General features: G+C 41.9%; 1 protein-coding gene across 2 annotated transcripts in view; it reads right to left on the bottom strand.

Annotated features, from left to right (window-relative positions):
• Window positions 1-13,554, bottom strand: part of LOC139420907 (rab11 family-interacting protein 5-like) — a 41,534-nt gene extending 27,980 nt beyond the window's left edge. For both annotated transcript variants that reach the window (XM_071171321.1, XM_071171323.1), the window contains exon 1: window positions 12,814-13,554. In XM_071171321.1, the coding sequence (XP_071027422.1) occupies window positions 12,814-13,193 (380 nt within the window). In that variant the 5' untranslated portion in view covers window positions 13,194-13,554. The remainder of the gene's footprint in view (window positions 1-12,813) is intronic.
• Window positions 13,555-17,107: the final 3,553 nt, after the last annotated feature.

Below are 17,107 nucleotides of genomic sequence, written 5' to 3'. Positions count from 1 at the left end.
ACAGTCTACTTAAACAGAGCAATACTCAATCATGAGGCATCAAAGCCAAAGGAACTGAGTAACATTAAGAAATGCTATAGATGGAAGGAATGCAGTTTGGAATCCTACCAAAAAACAATTAGGCAACAACAAATTCAATCCCTTTTAGACAATTTCCTGGGTAAAACATTCCACTGTAATAGTGAAGGTGTAAACTTGGCAGTAGAAAATCTTAACAGTATATTTGACCTCTCAGCTTCCCTATCAAATCTAAAAATCTCAAATAGAAAACCGAAGAAAATTAACAATAATGACAAATAGTTTGATGAAGAATGCAAAAATCTAAGAAAGAAATTGAGAAACCTGTCCAACCAAAAACAGAGACCCGGAAAACCTGAGTCTACGCCTTCACTATGGTGAATCACTAAAACAATACAGAAATACACTACGGAAAAAGAAGGAACAGCATGTCAGAAATCAGCTCAATGCAATTGAAGAATCCATAGACTAACCACTTCTGGGAAAATTGGAAAACACTAAACAAACAAGAAGAATTATCTATTTATTATCTATGTATGGGTAAACCACTTCTCCAATCTTTTTGGCTGTATAACAATGAATAAAGAGCAAAAACATATACATGATCAAATACAGATCTTAGAATCAACTATTAAAGACTACAGGAACCCACTGGATTCTCCAATTACATTGAATGAGTTACAGGACAAAATAAAAACCCTCCAACCCAAAAAGGCCTGTGGTGTTGATGGTATCCTCAATGAAATTATCAAATATACAGACAACAAATTCCAATTGGTATCTTCCCCAATATTTGGAACCAAGGACTGATCACCCCAATCCACAAAAGTGGAGACAAATTTGACCCCAATAACTACCGTGGAATATGTGTCAACAGTAACCTTGGGAAAATCCTCTGCATTATCATTAACAGCAGACTCGTACATTTCCTCAATGAAAACAATGTACTGAGCAAATGTCAAATTGGCTTTTTACCAAATTACAGTACAACAGACCATGTATTCACCCTGGACACCCTAATTGACAACCAAACAAACCAAAACAAAGGCAAAGTCTTCTCATGCTTTGTTGATTTCAAAAAAGCCTTCGACTCAATTTGGCATGAGGGTCTGCTATACAAACTGATGGAAAGTGGTGTTGGGGGTAAAACATACGACATTATAGAATCCATGTAAACAAACAACAAGTGTGCGGTTAAAATTGGCAAAAAACACACATTTCTTCACACAGGGTCGTGGGGTTAGACAGGGATGCAGCTTAAGGCCCACCCTCTTCAACATACAGTGCCTTGCGAAAGTATTCGGCCCCCTTGAACTTTGCGACCTTTTGCCACATTTCAGGCTTCAAACATAAAGATATAAAACTGTATTTTTTTGTGAAGAATCAACAACAAGTGGGACACAATCATGAAGTGGAACGACATTTATTGGATATTTCAAACGTTTTTAACAAATCAAAAACTGAAAAATTGGGCGTGCAAAATTATTCAGCCCCCTTAAGTTAATACTTTGTAGCGCCACCTTTTGCTGCGATTACAGCTGTAAGTCGCTTGGGGTATGTCTCTATCAGTTTTGCACATCGAGAGACTGAGTTTTTTTCCCATTCCTCCTTGCAAAACAGCTCGAGCTCAGTGAGGTTGGATGGAGAGCATTTGTGAACAGCAGTTTTCAGTTCTTTCCACAGATTCTCGATTGGATTCAGGTCTGGACTTTGACTTGGCCATTCTAACACCTGGATATGTTTATTTTTGAACCATTCCATTGTAGATTTTGCTTTATGTTTTGCATCATTGTCTTGTTGGAAGACAAATCTCCGTCCCAGTCTCAGGTCTTTTGCAGACTCCATCAGGTTTTCTTCCAGAATGGTCCTGTATTTGGCTCCATCCATCTTCCCATCAATTTTAACCATCTTCCCTGTCCCTGCTGAAGAAAAGCAGGCCCAAACCATGATGCTGCCACCACCATGTTTGACAGTGGGGATGGTGTGTTCAGCTGTGTTGCTTTTAAGCCAAACATAACGTTTTGCATTGTTGCCAAAAAGTTCAATTTTGGTTTCATCTGACCAGAGCACCTTCTTCCACATGTTTGGTGTGTCTCCCAGGTGGCTTGTGGCAAACTTTAAACAACACTTTTTATGGATATCTTTAAGAAATGGCTTTCTTCTTGCCACTCTTCCATAAAGGCCAGATTTGTGCAATATACGACTGATTGTTGTCCTATGGACAGAGTCTCCCACCTCAGCTGTGGATCTCTGCAGTTCATCCAGAGTGATCATGGGCCTCTTGGCTGCATCTCTGATCAGTCTTCTCCTTGTATGAGCTGAAGGGTTAGAGGGACGGCCAGGTCTTGGTAGATTTGCAGTGGTCTGATACTCCTTCCATTTCAATATTATCGCTTGCACAGTGCTCCTTGGGATGTTTAAAGCTTGGGAAATCTTTTTGTATCCAAATCCGGCTTTAAACTTCTTCACAACAGTATCTCGGACCTGCCTGGTGTGTTCCTTGTTCTTCATGATGCTCTCTGCGTTTTTAACGGACCTCTGAGACTATCACAGTGCAGGTGCATTTATACGGAGACTTGATTACACACAGGTGGATTGTATTTATCATCATTAGTCATTTAGGTCAACATTGGATCATTCAGAGATCCTCACTGAACTTTTGGAGCGAGTTTGTTGCACTGAAAGTAAAGGGGCTGAATAATTTTGCACGCCCAATTTTTCAGTTTTTGATTTGTTAAAAACGTTTGAAATATCCAATAAATGTCGTTCCACTTCATGATTGTGTCCCACTTGTTGTTGATTCTTCACAAAAAAATACAGTTTTATATCTTTATGTTTGAAGCATGAAATGTGGCAAAAGGTCACAAAGTTCAAGGGGGCCGAATACTTTCGCAAGGCACTGTATATATCAACGAATTGGCGCGAGCACTAGAAAAGTCTGCAGCACCCGGCCTCACCCTGCTAGAAACCGAAGTCAAATGTCTGCTGTTTGATGATGATCTGGTGCTTCTGTCACCAACCAAGGAGGGCCTACAGCAGCACCTAGATCTTATGCACAGATTCTGTCAGACCTGGGCCCTGACAGTAAATCTCAGTAAGACCAAAATAATGGTGTTCCAAAAAAGGTCCAGTCACCAGGACCACAAATATAAATTCCATCTAGACACTGTTGCCCTAGAGCACACAAAAAACTATACATACCTTGGCCTAAACATCAGCGCCACAGGTAACTTCCACAAAGCTGTGAATGATCTGAGACACAAGGCAAGAAGGGCATTCTATGCCATCAAAAGGAACAAATTTCAACATACCAATTAGGATTTGGCTAAAAAATACTTGAATCAGTCATAGAGCCCATTGCCCTTTATGGTTGTGAGGTCTGGGGTCCGCTCACCAACCAAGACTTCACAAAATGGGACAAACACCAAATTGAGACTCTGCACGCAGGATTCTGCAAAAATATCCTCCGTGTACAACGTAGAACACCAAATAATGCATGCAGAGCAGAATTAGGCCGATACCAGCTAATTATCAAAATCCAGAAAAGAGCTGTTAAATTCTATAACCACCTAAAAGGAAGCGATTCCCAAACCTTCCATAACAAAGCCATCACCTACAGAGAGATGAACCTGGAGAAGAGTCCCCTAAGCAAGCTGGTCCTGGGGCTCTGTTCACAAACAAACACACCCTACAGAGCCCCAGGACAACAGTACAATTAGACCCAACCAAATCATGAGAAAACAAAAAGATAATTACTTGACACATTGGAAAGAATTAACAAAAAAACAGAGCAAACTAGAATGCTATTTGGCCCTACACAGAGAGGACACAGCAGCAGAATACCTGACCACTGTGACTGACCCAAAATTAAGGAAAGCTTTGACTATGTACAGACTCAGTGAGCATAGCCTTGCTATTGAGAAAGGCTGCCGTAGGCAGACATGGCTCTCAAGAGAAGACAGGCTATGTGCTCACTGCCCACTGTCACGAACCGGCTCAAAGCCCGTAACAAAGGGAGACAACGTGGAGATAAGGAGTAACAAAATATATATTTATTAACTAAAGCAACTAAGGAAAATATACAATGATGTGTGTAATCAGTAATGTAAGTGAGTGTTTTGCATGCATGAATGTGATAATGCAGGGTGTTGAAAGATGCTAAAGCAAACAAACAAAAAGCCACCAAGAACCACAACACAATCTACAAAGGTGTCTGCATGGAGAGAGTCTCCTCCATGAATGTGGAAGAGGTCTATTTATCCTGGGACACACCTGGCCCAGGTGTTTCCCATGTAGCTGACGACCCTCCCAACTCCGCCCACCGGCATCCTAATGAGGAAACAAGAACAAAGAGAAAATACGGCAGACAGAGTGGGAGGGTCGTCACACCACAAAATGAGGTGGAAACTGAGCTGCACTTTCTAACCTCCTGCCCAATGTATGACCATATTAGAGAGACATATTTCCCTCAGATTACACAGATCCACAAATAATCACATTTTGATAAACTCCCATATCTACTGGGTGAAATTCCACAGTGGGCCATCACAGCAGCAAGATTTGTGACCTGTTGCCACGAGAAAAGGGCAACCAGTGAAGAACAAACACCATTGTAAATACAACCCATATTTATCCTTATTTATTTTATCTTGTGTCCTTTAACCATTTGTACATTGTTAAAACACTGTATATATATAATATGACATTTGTAATGTCTTTATTGTTTTGAAACTTCTCTATGTGTAATGCTTACTGTTAATTTTTATTGTTTATTTCACTTTATATATTCACTTTATATATTATCTACCTCACTTGCTTTGGCAATGTTAACATATGTTTCCCATGCCAATAAAGCCCTTGAAATGAAATGAAATGAAAGGGCAAGCCAATGACGCCTGCATCTTGCAACAAGAATCACTCATTTGTGATCTAAACTAGGTTATGGTACACAATAGTATTGTACAGTAGGCTATGTGCTATGATTATTGGGATTATGGGCATGCAGCCTAGAAAAACCATGTCCTTGCTTGAGGCATAGGCCCTATGGTTCAGTTCTAGACAATCTTGTATCTATACCAATTCTATGGTATTTTCAAATAAGGGGTTACCTACTGATCATAGCATGCTTGTACTAGAGACTCCATCTGACCTTAAAGCTTTATCTGAATTTCTATCTAAGTATGGTAAATCTGAACTATTAATTATGGGTGATTTTTTTAAATATTAATTGGAGGACGCCAGTGTCAGATTTGCTCTGAGCTAAACCCATCTCAGCTGATAACTGAGCCTACACGGCCAAATCCTAAAGATCCATCGAAATATACAGAGTGATCTTATTTTGACAATAATCCAGATAAATACACTATATATTGTCACGAACCGGCTCAATGTTCGTAACAAAAAGGGGGACAACGTGGAGATGAGGAATATCAAAATATATTTATTAACTAAAGTAAACTAAATACAATTAACAATGGTGTGTGTGTGTAGTCAGCAGTGTAAGTGAGTGTTTGCGTGCATAAATGTGATAATGAGGGGTGTAGAAAGGTGCCAACGCAAACAAACAGGCCACAAAAATGCCACAACCAAAATCTATCAGTATCTGCATGGAGAGTCTCCTCAATGAATGGGGAAGAGGTGTATTTATTCCGGGACACACCCGAGCCCATACCGGTCACACAAACAAATTGACCCAGCTTCTGCGTCCCAAATTGATGACGGGGTCACGTGTTCACACTTCCACTTGCCCTAGCCAACCTCGTCCTCCCCAGACCTCAGCAACCTTTGCACACAGGAAGCAACCTTTAAGAGGAAAGAAGAAAATGAGACCAGAAGGGAACAGAAAGGAGAAATAGAACAATACCAAACACAAAATAAAATCACGTGGATATTCAGGAACAGGGCGCACGAGAGAGCACATCAGTCCCCCGGATGTGCCGCACATCAAGATGGAATGTTTGTCAAAATAAACACCATCTCATTATCCTCTGGTTAGGACACATCATGGACCTCAAAAAGGTGAGAGGGTTATGGTTGGTGTAGACAACAATAGGTACTACTCCCGACCCGACATACACCTCAAAGTGTTGTAGCGCCAATATGAGTGCTAGTGCTTCTTTTTCAATGACAGAGTAATTCAACTGATAATGGTTAAACTTTTTGGAAAAGAAACTAACAGACCTTTCAACACCAGACACATCTGCTTGCAGCAAAACTGCATCTGCCCCCACATGACTAGCATCCTGCAAGATAAATGACAAATCCACACAAGGAGCAGCCAGCACCGGAGTTGAGGTAAGCAACCTCTTTGCATCTTCAAAAGTATGTTGACAACGAGAAGACCATACGTAAACAGCCTTAGCTTTCAGCATATCGGTCAATGGAGTGTTCCTACAAAAACTACAGTAATAACCAATCATTCCCAAGAAACGCATCAGTTCCTTTTTAGTAGTTGGTGGTGGAAAAGCATCAATAGCTACCACCTTAGCCCGAACAGGACGCACTTCACCCTGCTTAACCACCTTTCCAAGGTATGTAACGATCACCTGAGCAAACTCACATTTAGGCAGATTGATCGTAAGGCGACCCGCAGCTAGGCGGTCAAACAAGGCTTGAATACGGGACAGATGTTCCTCCCAAGTATCTGGATACATCACTACATCATCCAGATAAACAGCGCACCCGGCCAGACCGGAGACAACCCTGTTCATAAAGTCGCTGAAAAGTGGCAGGTGCATTACGCAGGCCGAAACTCATAACCAAATATGAGTATAGACCAGAGGGTGTAATAATGGCAGAGATTTCACGTGCCCTACTCATCAATATCGTGTTCTATTAAGTGTGTAGGTGTATCAGAAAACAAACCTGGAAATCTCTGAATCAGACCGACCATCTCTTCCCACCAATCAACAGGTAGATGAGCGAGAAGGTTGTCTAAAATATCCAGTGACTCTGAATTTTTCAATCTACCCTGCAGTATGCAATGGTCGGGACCAGGAACATCTTCCTCCTCATGCACCTAGCATGACAAGAAACTAGCGAAATATCGGTATCGGCCAAAATAACAAGTCCTCTGTAGACTCCCACTGTTCAGCCTCAGAGGAACGTGCATAATAGGGTTTTAACAGGGTTTTAACAAATTTACGTGGCACAGTTGGTGTGCTTTTCCCCGTTCTGGAGTGGCAACTACATAGTTTTGCTCAGTCCACTGGCGCACAACCGTATATGGACCTTGAATCTTGGCTTGAAAAGGAGAACCAACAATTGGCAGCAGAGTAGGAACCTGATCAACTGGACTAAAGTGACGAGGCTCAGTTTGCCGATCAGTTTGCCAAATATGTCCTTCGTCCTCTCCTGTGAAGATGATAGCTTCTCTTTAACCATTTCACCGGCGGCGTACCAGCTGTCGCCGGAAATTACACACATAAGATAACAGGGACTGAGGGGGCTCGGGAGACTACCAGTCATCCTGGAGAACAGATAAGGTGTGTGGAGTTCTATGTCCAAACCCAAGGTCATTTGGACTGAAACCTGTGCTCTCCTGTGAAACCTCCCTAGCGGCTAACAGTAACCAAGACAATCCCTCCTCCCAATCCTTATCCATCTGAGTACAATAAGCTCTCAACAAAGACTTAAGTGTTTGACGGAAACAATCCAGCACTCCTTGACTTTGCACATGATAGGCGCTAGACAAATTGTGTTTAACTTCTTGGTGACAGGGTATTTTGAGGTCACTCTCTTTTCAATGAGTTTTCATTTGGGAATCCAGATTTCCAAGGGACCTTCTTGCCGCTTCCACTGGATGTCAACAGTCTTTAGAAATTGGTTGAGGTTTTTCCTTTGTGTAATGCAGAAGTAGCCCTGTTCAGAACGAGGGTCACTTCAATTGTACTGTTAGATAGAGGTGCATGACCAGAAAGCTAGCTACAGTTTGTTTTCCTCCTGTATTGAACACAGATCATCCCATCTTCAATTTTATTGATTATTTACGTTAAAATACCTAAAGTTGTATTACAAAAGTAGTTTGAAATGTTTTGGCAAAGTTTACAGGGAACTTTTGAGATATTTTGTAGTCACGTTGCTTAAATTGGAACCTGTGTTTTCCTGGATCAAACGCGCCAAATAAATGGACATTTTGGATATATATCGACGGAATTAATCGAACAAAATGACCATTTGTGATGTTTATGGGACATATTGGAGTGCCAACAAAAGAACCTCGTCAAAGGTAAGGCATTAATTATATTTGTTGTTGGCTGGATTTACGCTAGCGTCCCACATATCCCAGAGAGGTTAATATGGAGCTGTTGGAGAACCTGAGCAAACAGATTAGAGGTGAAATTAGATCCTTGATCACTCTGAATGACCTTAGGGATTCCAAACAGTGAGATAAACTGAGTCAAAGCTTTTAGCACAGACTTAGTCATGATAGACCGGAGAGGATAGGCAGCAGGAAACCTAGTGGTCTGACACATCAGTGAACAGGTAACTACTACCTTTTTTAGAACGAGGCAGAGGACCAACACAGTCAATAATCAGATACTCAAAAGGTTGGCTGAGTACAGGAATAGGAAACAGTGGTACCGGCTTAATAGCTTGATTAGGGTTACCAGTTAATTGACAGGTGTGACAAGTTGATGAACTCAGAAACACCCCTCTTTAACCTAGGCCAAAAGAAATGTCTTAATATGCAGTTGTAGGTTTTCCTCACACCCATATGTCCAGCAACATTGTTGTGGGAAGTTGTCAACACCATCTCACAAAGCTTAACTGGTACAACCTGACTAATTGCCTCCCCCTCCCTTAGCCGGTGCAGTGACCAGGTCGCCATGGCTCATAGAACACGTCACTGCACACGCAGAGCACACCTCTGGGAAACTCTGCACACTCTCATCAGGAATCCCTACAAATGACGGCTTAGCGGAAATCACAAGAGATGGAAACACGACAGGCCATACACGCTCACCAGCCAAGTTAATCCCAAGGGTAACGTCAATACCCTCAAATAGGCAACGAAGGACGCACCCCCACAACAATCTCACCTTTCACCAGTCCACAATCCAACGTAAGTTTATGCAATTTAACCAGGCAAGTCAGTTAAGAACAAATTCTTATTTACAACAACAGCCTAGGAACAGTGGGCAGAACGACAGATTTGTACCTTGTCAGCTCGGGGGTTTGAACTTGCAACCTTCCGGTTACTAGTCCAACGCTCTAACTACTAGGCTACCCTGCCGCCCAATGGAACTGTTAGAATGGAACTGTTAGAATGGAACTGACAGAGTGTTCAAACCTATTCCCCTAATTAGAACACTATTCCCCGAATCAGTCTCAGCAGAGAAGGGTAACACAGACTCCAACACAAACAATTCAGAGGCACCTGTGTCTCTCAGGATCTTCACTGGCACTAGGTCCTTACTTCCTAACAGACACAAAACTCTACGTAATGAAAGGTAAATAGTCTGCGTCAACATGGACTTTCACATGCCCCTGGGCATGAGACACTGTGTCAGGAGTGAACTGATGTGGAACAGGCGCAGCTAACGCCATAGGCTTAGATCTGAATTTACCCCTAGCCCTGAGAACCAGACATTCGTTTTTCCAATGACCCGAACCTTGACAGAAGTGACACTCTTGACCAAAATCAACTTTACCACGGTTGTCAGGCTCAACCCTAGTTGAATGAAACTCTGCCCGTCAACCAAAGTATCTCGGTGAGCGAGGCCCAAATCTCTCCAAACGCCCCCACTCACTCCGAATGCAGGGCTCTACAAAGACACTTTTGTGAGTCAAAACATACTCGTCCGACAAAACCGCAGCTTCAGCGACAGTCTTTACTTTTCGTTCGTTAATGTACGTGGCTATATGATCAGGGATTGTGTCCTTAAATTGCTCTAGCATAATCAGATCACACAGCCCTTGGAAAGTTATAACTGCAGAGGCAGAACACCAGCGATTAAACTGTGAAGATAACTCTCGTGGAAACTAAACATGAGTCTGTTTATTATTCCTTTCTAAAGTTCTAAATCATTGGCGGTAAGCCTCAGGGACCAATTCGTAAATCTGTAACAAAGCCATTTTAACCTACACTAAAGAGCTGAATATGCTTCCTGCTCTTTACCAGTCAACACACACTGCAACATTAAAGTGAGGTCAGAATCAGGCCAACTCCTAGCGCCAGCAACACGCTCAAACAACAACAAAAAATGTCTCAGGGTCCTGCTCATTAAATTTAGGCAACAACCGTAAGTTCCCAACAATATCAAATGTGTCCGGGGCACGACCAAAAAAGGAACGAACCCTAAGTAAATCTGGGTCACCTTCCCAGAGTAAACTCTACCCTGAGAGCTTTCCTTCCCTAACCAGCTCTAGCCTCTTGCTGCAGCTTGATTTTAGCACGCTCCAAATCCTGTTTAAATTCCAATTCCTTTTCATACTTTACACGGTCATGCTCTAGCTGTAACAGAAGCAGTTTTTTCTGCTGTTCAAAAAGAAAACTACTAGGACTAACAGATGGAGCGGTCATTGTAATGTTACGGGGAGACGGCGAGTCCTCAGGAGATGCTGCCCCAGTGATAACTTCAAGAATACCACTCTCCATCAGATTGGCCTTCAATATTAACCTAATATAATTTTTGGGATGTTTATCACTACTTTAAACCTTGTAGTGTTCAGCAATCAACAACAGCTGTTCTTTAGTACATCATTCTAAAAGTTCCTCTGATGGAAAGAGAATGAACTCATCTACATTAGACGCCATAGTCAGAAGTTTAAAAAAATATATATATCTTGCTCTTCCCCTCTGCTGAACACACCAGACCACAAGAAAAAAGACAATCACACTGGGCACCACAGAAGAGAGATGAGATAATATATGGAGCTTCCCCAAATCCTACAGTAACTTAACCCTAGTCTTCGTGCAGATATCGGGTGGGTAATTACGCACCGTAGCCACCCAGCACAGCCAGAAGAGGACTGGCCACCCCTCATAGCCTGGTTCGTCTCTAGGTTTCTTCTAGGCTGGGTTTCTGTACAGCACTTTGAGATATCAGCTGATGTAAGAAGGTCTTTATAAATGAATTTGATTGATTTTGATTTGACTGGTCTGCACAGGGCCCTGACCTCAACCCCATTGACCACCTTGAATTGGAATGCTGACTGTGAGCCAGACCTAATCACCCAACATCAGTGCCCGACCTCACTAATGCTCTTGTGGCTGAATGGATGCAAGTCACGCAGGATTGTTCAAACATCTTGTGGAAAGCCTTCCCAGAAGAGTGGAGGCTGTTGCAGATGCAAAGGGGGGACCAGTTCCATGATTTTGGAATGAGGTCTTTGACGAGCAGGTGTCCACATACTTTAGGTCATGTAGTGTATGTTTCTAGTGGGGTTTTCACCCCTGGATTGTAGTGACCAGTTGTCTGTGTCAGAGAAGTGAAAAGGCATACATCTATGCCTCGTGTCATCACTAAGAGGGACTTTACATTTTTTTGGTGAACAAGCACACTTTTCATGCCCCCCTTCAAAACTCTGAAAGTTAAAGGTAGAACATACGTCTGGTTCATTCCTGAATTATACAAGGTCACCAGTAACACAGACTTAGGCCCGAATTGTCAATATTTTAGCCAACTGAGGAATCAATGTGTAAGACTGATCAAAAAGGCTAAATGTGATTATTATGTAACCACTCTTTCTGATTGTAAGGGGTTTTGTGTATATTGTGTATATTTATGTTTGTCTGTGCAAAATGTGTTGTGCTGTATTTGATTTGTTTTATATTGTTTATCATATGGTATATTGGATTTCATATGGATGTTATGAAATTGTATATGCAGGGCTCACTTGTAAAAGAGATAAAATGATCTCAATGGTGACTCCCTGATTAAATAAAAGGTAAATAATAATAATAAATAAAAAAAGATAACTTCTGAGATGTTATGAAAATATACTGAACAAAAATATAAATGCAACATGCAACAATTTCAAAGACTTTTCATATAAGGAAAGGACTTCGCAGCCAGGTCCACCCACTGGGGAGTCAGGCCCAGCCAAGCAGAATACATTTTTTCCCCCACAAAAGGGCTTCATAACAGTTGTGAGGCCGGTTGGACGTGCTGTCGAATTCTCTAAAACAACATTGGAAACTGCTTATGGTAGAGAAATTAACATTCAATTATCTGGCAACAGCTCTGGTAGACATTCATGCAGTCCACATGCCAATTGCATGCTCCCTCAAAACTTGACACATCTGTGGCATTGTGTTGTGTGACAAAACTGCACATTTTAAAGTGGCCTTTTATTGTCCTCAGCACAAGGTGCACCTGTGTAATGATCGCACTGTTTAATCTGCTTCTTGATATGCCACACCTGTCTGGTGGATGCATTATCTTGGCAAATGAGAAATGCTCATTAATAGGAATGTAAACAAATTTGTGCACACAAAATTACTTGAATGAAATATGTTTTATGAAAGATGGAACCAACACTTTACATGTTGCATTTATATTTTTGTTCAGTGTAGTTCAACTATGCACCAGTAATCCAGGGGTGGCCCGGCCCACTGATCTTCACCGTAAATAAACGCCCAGTTCTTCTCATACTTGTCTGAATTCCCCACCCTACCAACATACCATAGTTTGGCCTACAAATGTTACTGTCAATCACGTCAAATTAATGGCAATAAAAGGCTATAATTCGTGGGATATGATCATTTAGCCTAGGCCTGCATGTAGCCTAATCAGTGGAAATACATTCCTCATCACTAGCATATTAAATTAGTAAGTGAAAATAACCTACTCATCTCTAGGACACATTCCATCTTGAAATATTTTATCCAGGGGGACGATTGCTTGACCAAGAAACACGTCAAGTCCGATAAGCACCCGGTGCATGACGGTGAGGACCAAGTCGCCGCTCCCTGAAGGAAATGCACTGCGACCCCCAGCCTCCAGTATTCCGGGGAGAAGTTCGAAACAACATTCCTCATTCCACTCCGGCACAGTCGCCTTTTCGACCAAACCGGTGGTGTATTTATCCTTCCCAACCTGAATGATGGTGTAAACATAACGGCTCCCGTGCTTGCCCTTCGTCCGCAAACCCCTTGCACGAAGGACAGTGACATTCACATGTGTAGGCACCCATCTCTGGTCATCGTTCAACTCTATAAGTGACATCATTTTAAATTCCGTTGCCTGGAGTGGGGAAGCGTGAATGCTAAAAAGTCCTAAATAGACATCCTTTGCCACTGCGTTTTTGGAACCTGTCCCACTGGTTTGCGCATCTGATGACGATGCTATCCAATGTCTTCGCCTCGCCCTTGCGCCTGGATCGCCCGTTACTTGGGCTACTATGTTTGACTGCTCAAACAGATGCAGGACCTCTGCAGAATTTCTCCAAAATGCTCAAGCAGGTCACCGACGTCAGTTTGTGGAAATGCTGGATATGCCGCGCTTGAAGCACTCGCATATCATTGTTCTGCTTTGGTCAGTCCTCATCGCATTACTAGTTTACTATCTGAAAAGTCATTGTGCTCCTGCGGCCCGGCCCGCCCTCCCTAACAAAAGAGCCCCGCATACAGTACGAATACCGCAAAATGAAAGAGAAACACGCCCCTCCCTACCTACATGGTGGAATGAGATAGCTAAACTAGAACTATCAAAATCATTATTGTGACTGTGAGACTACTATTTTACAATCATCCATGCAATTACAATATGAGTTTTGCATTGTCGATATCGCAAAAATTGGATAAAAAAGATCCCACCCAATCATGTTGTCCTAGTCTTGCGGGAAAGCAACTCTGGGCGACTGCGCAATGTAGACTAGATATTATAACGTCCCATACAGAAACTGTTATAACCTGAAAACAAGTGCTTAAAAATTGGGTTTTGACTGTTTTGCAACATCAAGATGACACATGTGCAATCATGTAAATAAATATCTGGAGGATTAGAGTTTATAGATTAAAGGCCCCCACCAGAGGGCAATGCCTATTTCGACGTAACTCCTGGCCTATAGCATAAATTGTCCTTCAGGTTCCACCTCTGAAGGATGATGCTGGCTGCTAATACATATTCACGAATTGAGGATGTGAACGTTGTGGGTGATTTCCATGTGTAGTGGCGAAATAACCGCTGTCAGTAAATGTCAGTATAGGTTGCTAGCATGCTAACCTTATTTAGCTAACTGACGTTATCTGTTGTTGCTACATAGCGCAGGGAAAACGTAGCCACAGATGGATATGGGAAACTTGTATCTTTGACATTGCCATCCATCTATTGTTATCTCCAACGTTTTGGAATTTTCCATAAATTGTGGCTGCGAATCCGCCATAGAAATAGAAAGAATAATATGAAGCTCAGAGCATTTCGTATTATTCTGTATATAAATCCGATACTCTCCATTTATTATGATATCTTAAAAGCTTCTTATGGTAAGTATTAATTTGTGGATGTCCATCGGCCATTTCTTATGATATGTTTTTAATTACAATTTGTGGTGGCTAACGTTAGCTAAGTGGCTAATGTTAATGTTAGCTAGTTGGCTAACATTAGTTTGGATAGGGGTTAGGAATTAAGGTTAAGGTTTAGGAGTTAGTTAGCTAACATGCTAAAAAGTAGTTAAAAGTAGTAAGTACTTAAAAATTGCTATTCAGCGAAAATGCTAAAGCCCACCTAGCAAAATGTTGTTGAAAAGACGAATATGCCCCACGTCCACTCTACATTCAGATTCACAAATCCCTCAATGTGTTACAGACACAATCTCAAATATTTGTCTATGAACAATTATACTAAGCAAGCTGGTCCTGGGACTCTGTTCACAAACACAAACAGACCCCACAGAGCCCCAGGACAGCAACACGATTAGACCTAACCAAATCATGAGAAAACAAAAACAGAATTACTTGACACATTGGAAAGAATGAACAAAAAAACAGCAAACTAGAATGTTATTTGGCCCTAAATAGAGAGTACACAGTGGCAGAATACCTGACCACTGTGACTGACCCAAACTTAACAATCATACATTACCCCAACATTTACACAGCATTTATTTACAAAATTCAAGTGCTAATTGTCATTATTCCACTACTGAAGCATGACACATATTTGAAATAACCAGCGTGACAAAATATACATTTATTATTATGCCATGCCTCAACATTAAGTTAATTATTGCAAATACATACAGTATTAACAAAGGGGTTTCTATTCTGTTTTGATATTTAATATTAACAGAATTATTCAACAAGATGGGACTACATTTTTTTTATTGAACCTTTATTTAATTAGGCAAGTCATTTAAGAACAAATTCTTATTTACAATGACGGCCTATCGGGGAACAGTGGGTTAACTGCCTTGTTCAGGGGCAGAACAACAGATTTTTACCTCATCAGCTCGGGGATTCGATCCAGCAACATTTCGGACACTGGCCCAACGCTCTACCTGTCGCCCCATGTAGCCTACAATTCCCAGCTCAGTTGTTTTCATTATTTTTTTTCATTTCTCAAATGAATACATCCCGGAGGTGGACAGGTCAGAAAATAGTGTGAACAGCTCTGGTCGTGTGACACAATACAAACTAACATGGTCCAAGCACACCAAGACAGTCGTGAAGAGGGCACGACAAAACCTATTCCCCCTCAGGAGACTGAAAAGATTTTGCATGGGTCCTCAGATCCTCAAAAGGTTCTACAGTTGGGGATGTTCCTGAGCGTAGCTCCTGTACCTCTGCATCACTCAGTAGTCCCACACTATGCTGCTGCTGCAGAGGGGGTCGGCCCAAGCGTGGCACATCGCTCGCAGCACCTGGACACACACACACACAGTCACACACACAATCAACAACATATATCATCACAACACTAAATATGTTGTTGTACACTCACCTGTATAAGTAGTGGTCTCTCCCTGTCCTGAGCCAGGTACCCTAGAAGAATCCTCAAAACACCCGTCTGGGAATGAAGTTAAACACTTCAGCTATAACAGAGGCTTATTCAATCCCAACAATGATAGATTGAATCGACGCATAGTACAGAATGAATGACTGCCCAGTTCAACGTCAGTTCACAGTCTCACCTCATTCTTGTATTGGAGCAGCAGCAGTTTATGGGCAACGACAAACCGGGCCTTTTTGTTCTTCAACACCAGGTTCCCCATCACCCTGGACCTCTGTCAGACCTAGAGGAAGAAATAACACTTACATTATGAGAGAAAAAGATTGGACAAAGACGCAGACCGTTTGACACCTTTTTATAACCTCAAGCGATCTCACCTTCCCTTACATGTTGGCAGCCTTCACTGGCAGCCCAGTGAGCACTCTCCAGCCAGAACTCCAGGGACATTCTCCAGCAGCTTCTAGCACACCCTCTGCCACACCATGTCTGAGTGCGTGCAGGAGGAGAAGTGAGGGGCCAGCACATTAATCCTGCAAGGAAGAGATACACAATTGTGTAACTCTTCTGATGAATGGAAAAGTGTTGCAGTTGACAATGATCCATGCAGGATGAAAACATGTTGAATGCCGCCTTGCTTACCACTGAACACAAGCCTTCCCCAGTGTATGGGCCACTAAAGTCACGGAGCAGTCTTTTCCATCAGGTAACAACATTGTGCATTTGCAGTGAGTGACACACAATAACATACACGTTTTATGTAGACAGTTAAAGGGAAAACAGCCATACATAGGCTATTAATCAGAACGTACTATATTGAATTAAATAATTTGTATCTTCTGCATGGACATACAAACCTCAGAGCCTAAGACGTTCTCTAGCCAGTGCATTCTAAGGATGTTTATAAAAGCTAATTAAATGCTTAGTCCAATGGTTTTTCATCACAAATCTGTTGGTTACCACTCACCTGTGATGGTCTATAATGTGAACATTACAAATGCTCTAGGATCCAACAACGCCTTTATTTCCTGTGTAGGTTCCAGATTTTTGGAGTCAAACAGAAGGTCATGCTCCTATTCTACCAGGCTGTTATAAAGAGCATTCTATGGTATTTCAGCTTGGTTTGGCAACTTGTCAGTTACCTTAAAATCACAAATCAATCGCCTGGTCCAGACAGCCATACAGATGATGGGAGT

The sequence above is a fragment of the Oncorhynchus clarkii genome, chromosome 12 (genome assembly GCF_045791955.1).
Source record: "Oncorhynchus clarkii lewisi isolate Uvic-CL-2024 chromosome 12, UVic_Ocla_1.0, whole genome shotgun sequence".
In the NCBI taxonomy this organism is placed as follows: Eukaryota; Metazoa; Chordata; class Actinopteri; order Salmoniformes; family Salmonidae; genus Oncorhynchus; species Oncorhynchus clarkii.
This window is presented reverse-complemented; position numbering and strand designations above follow the sequence as displayed.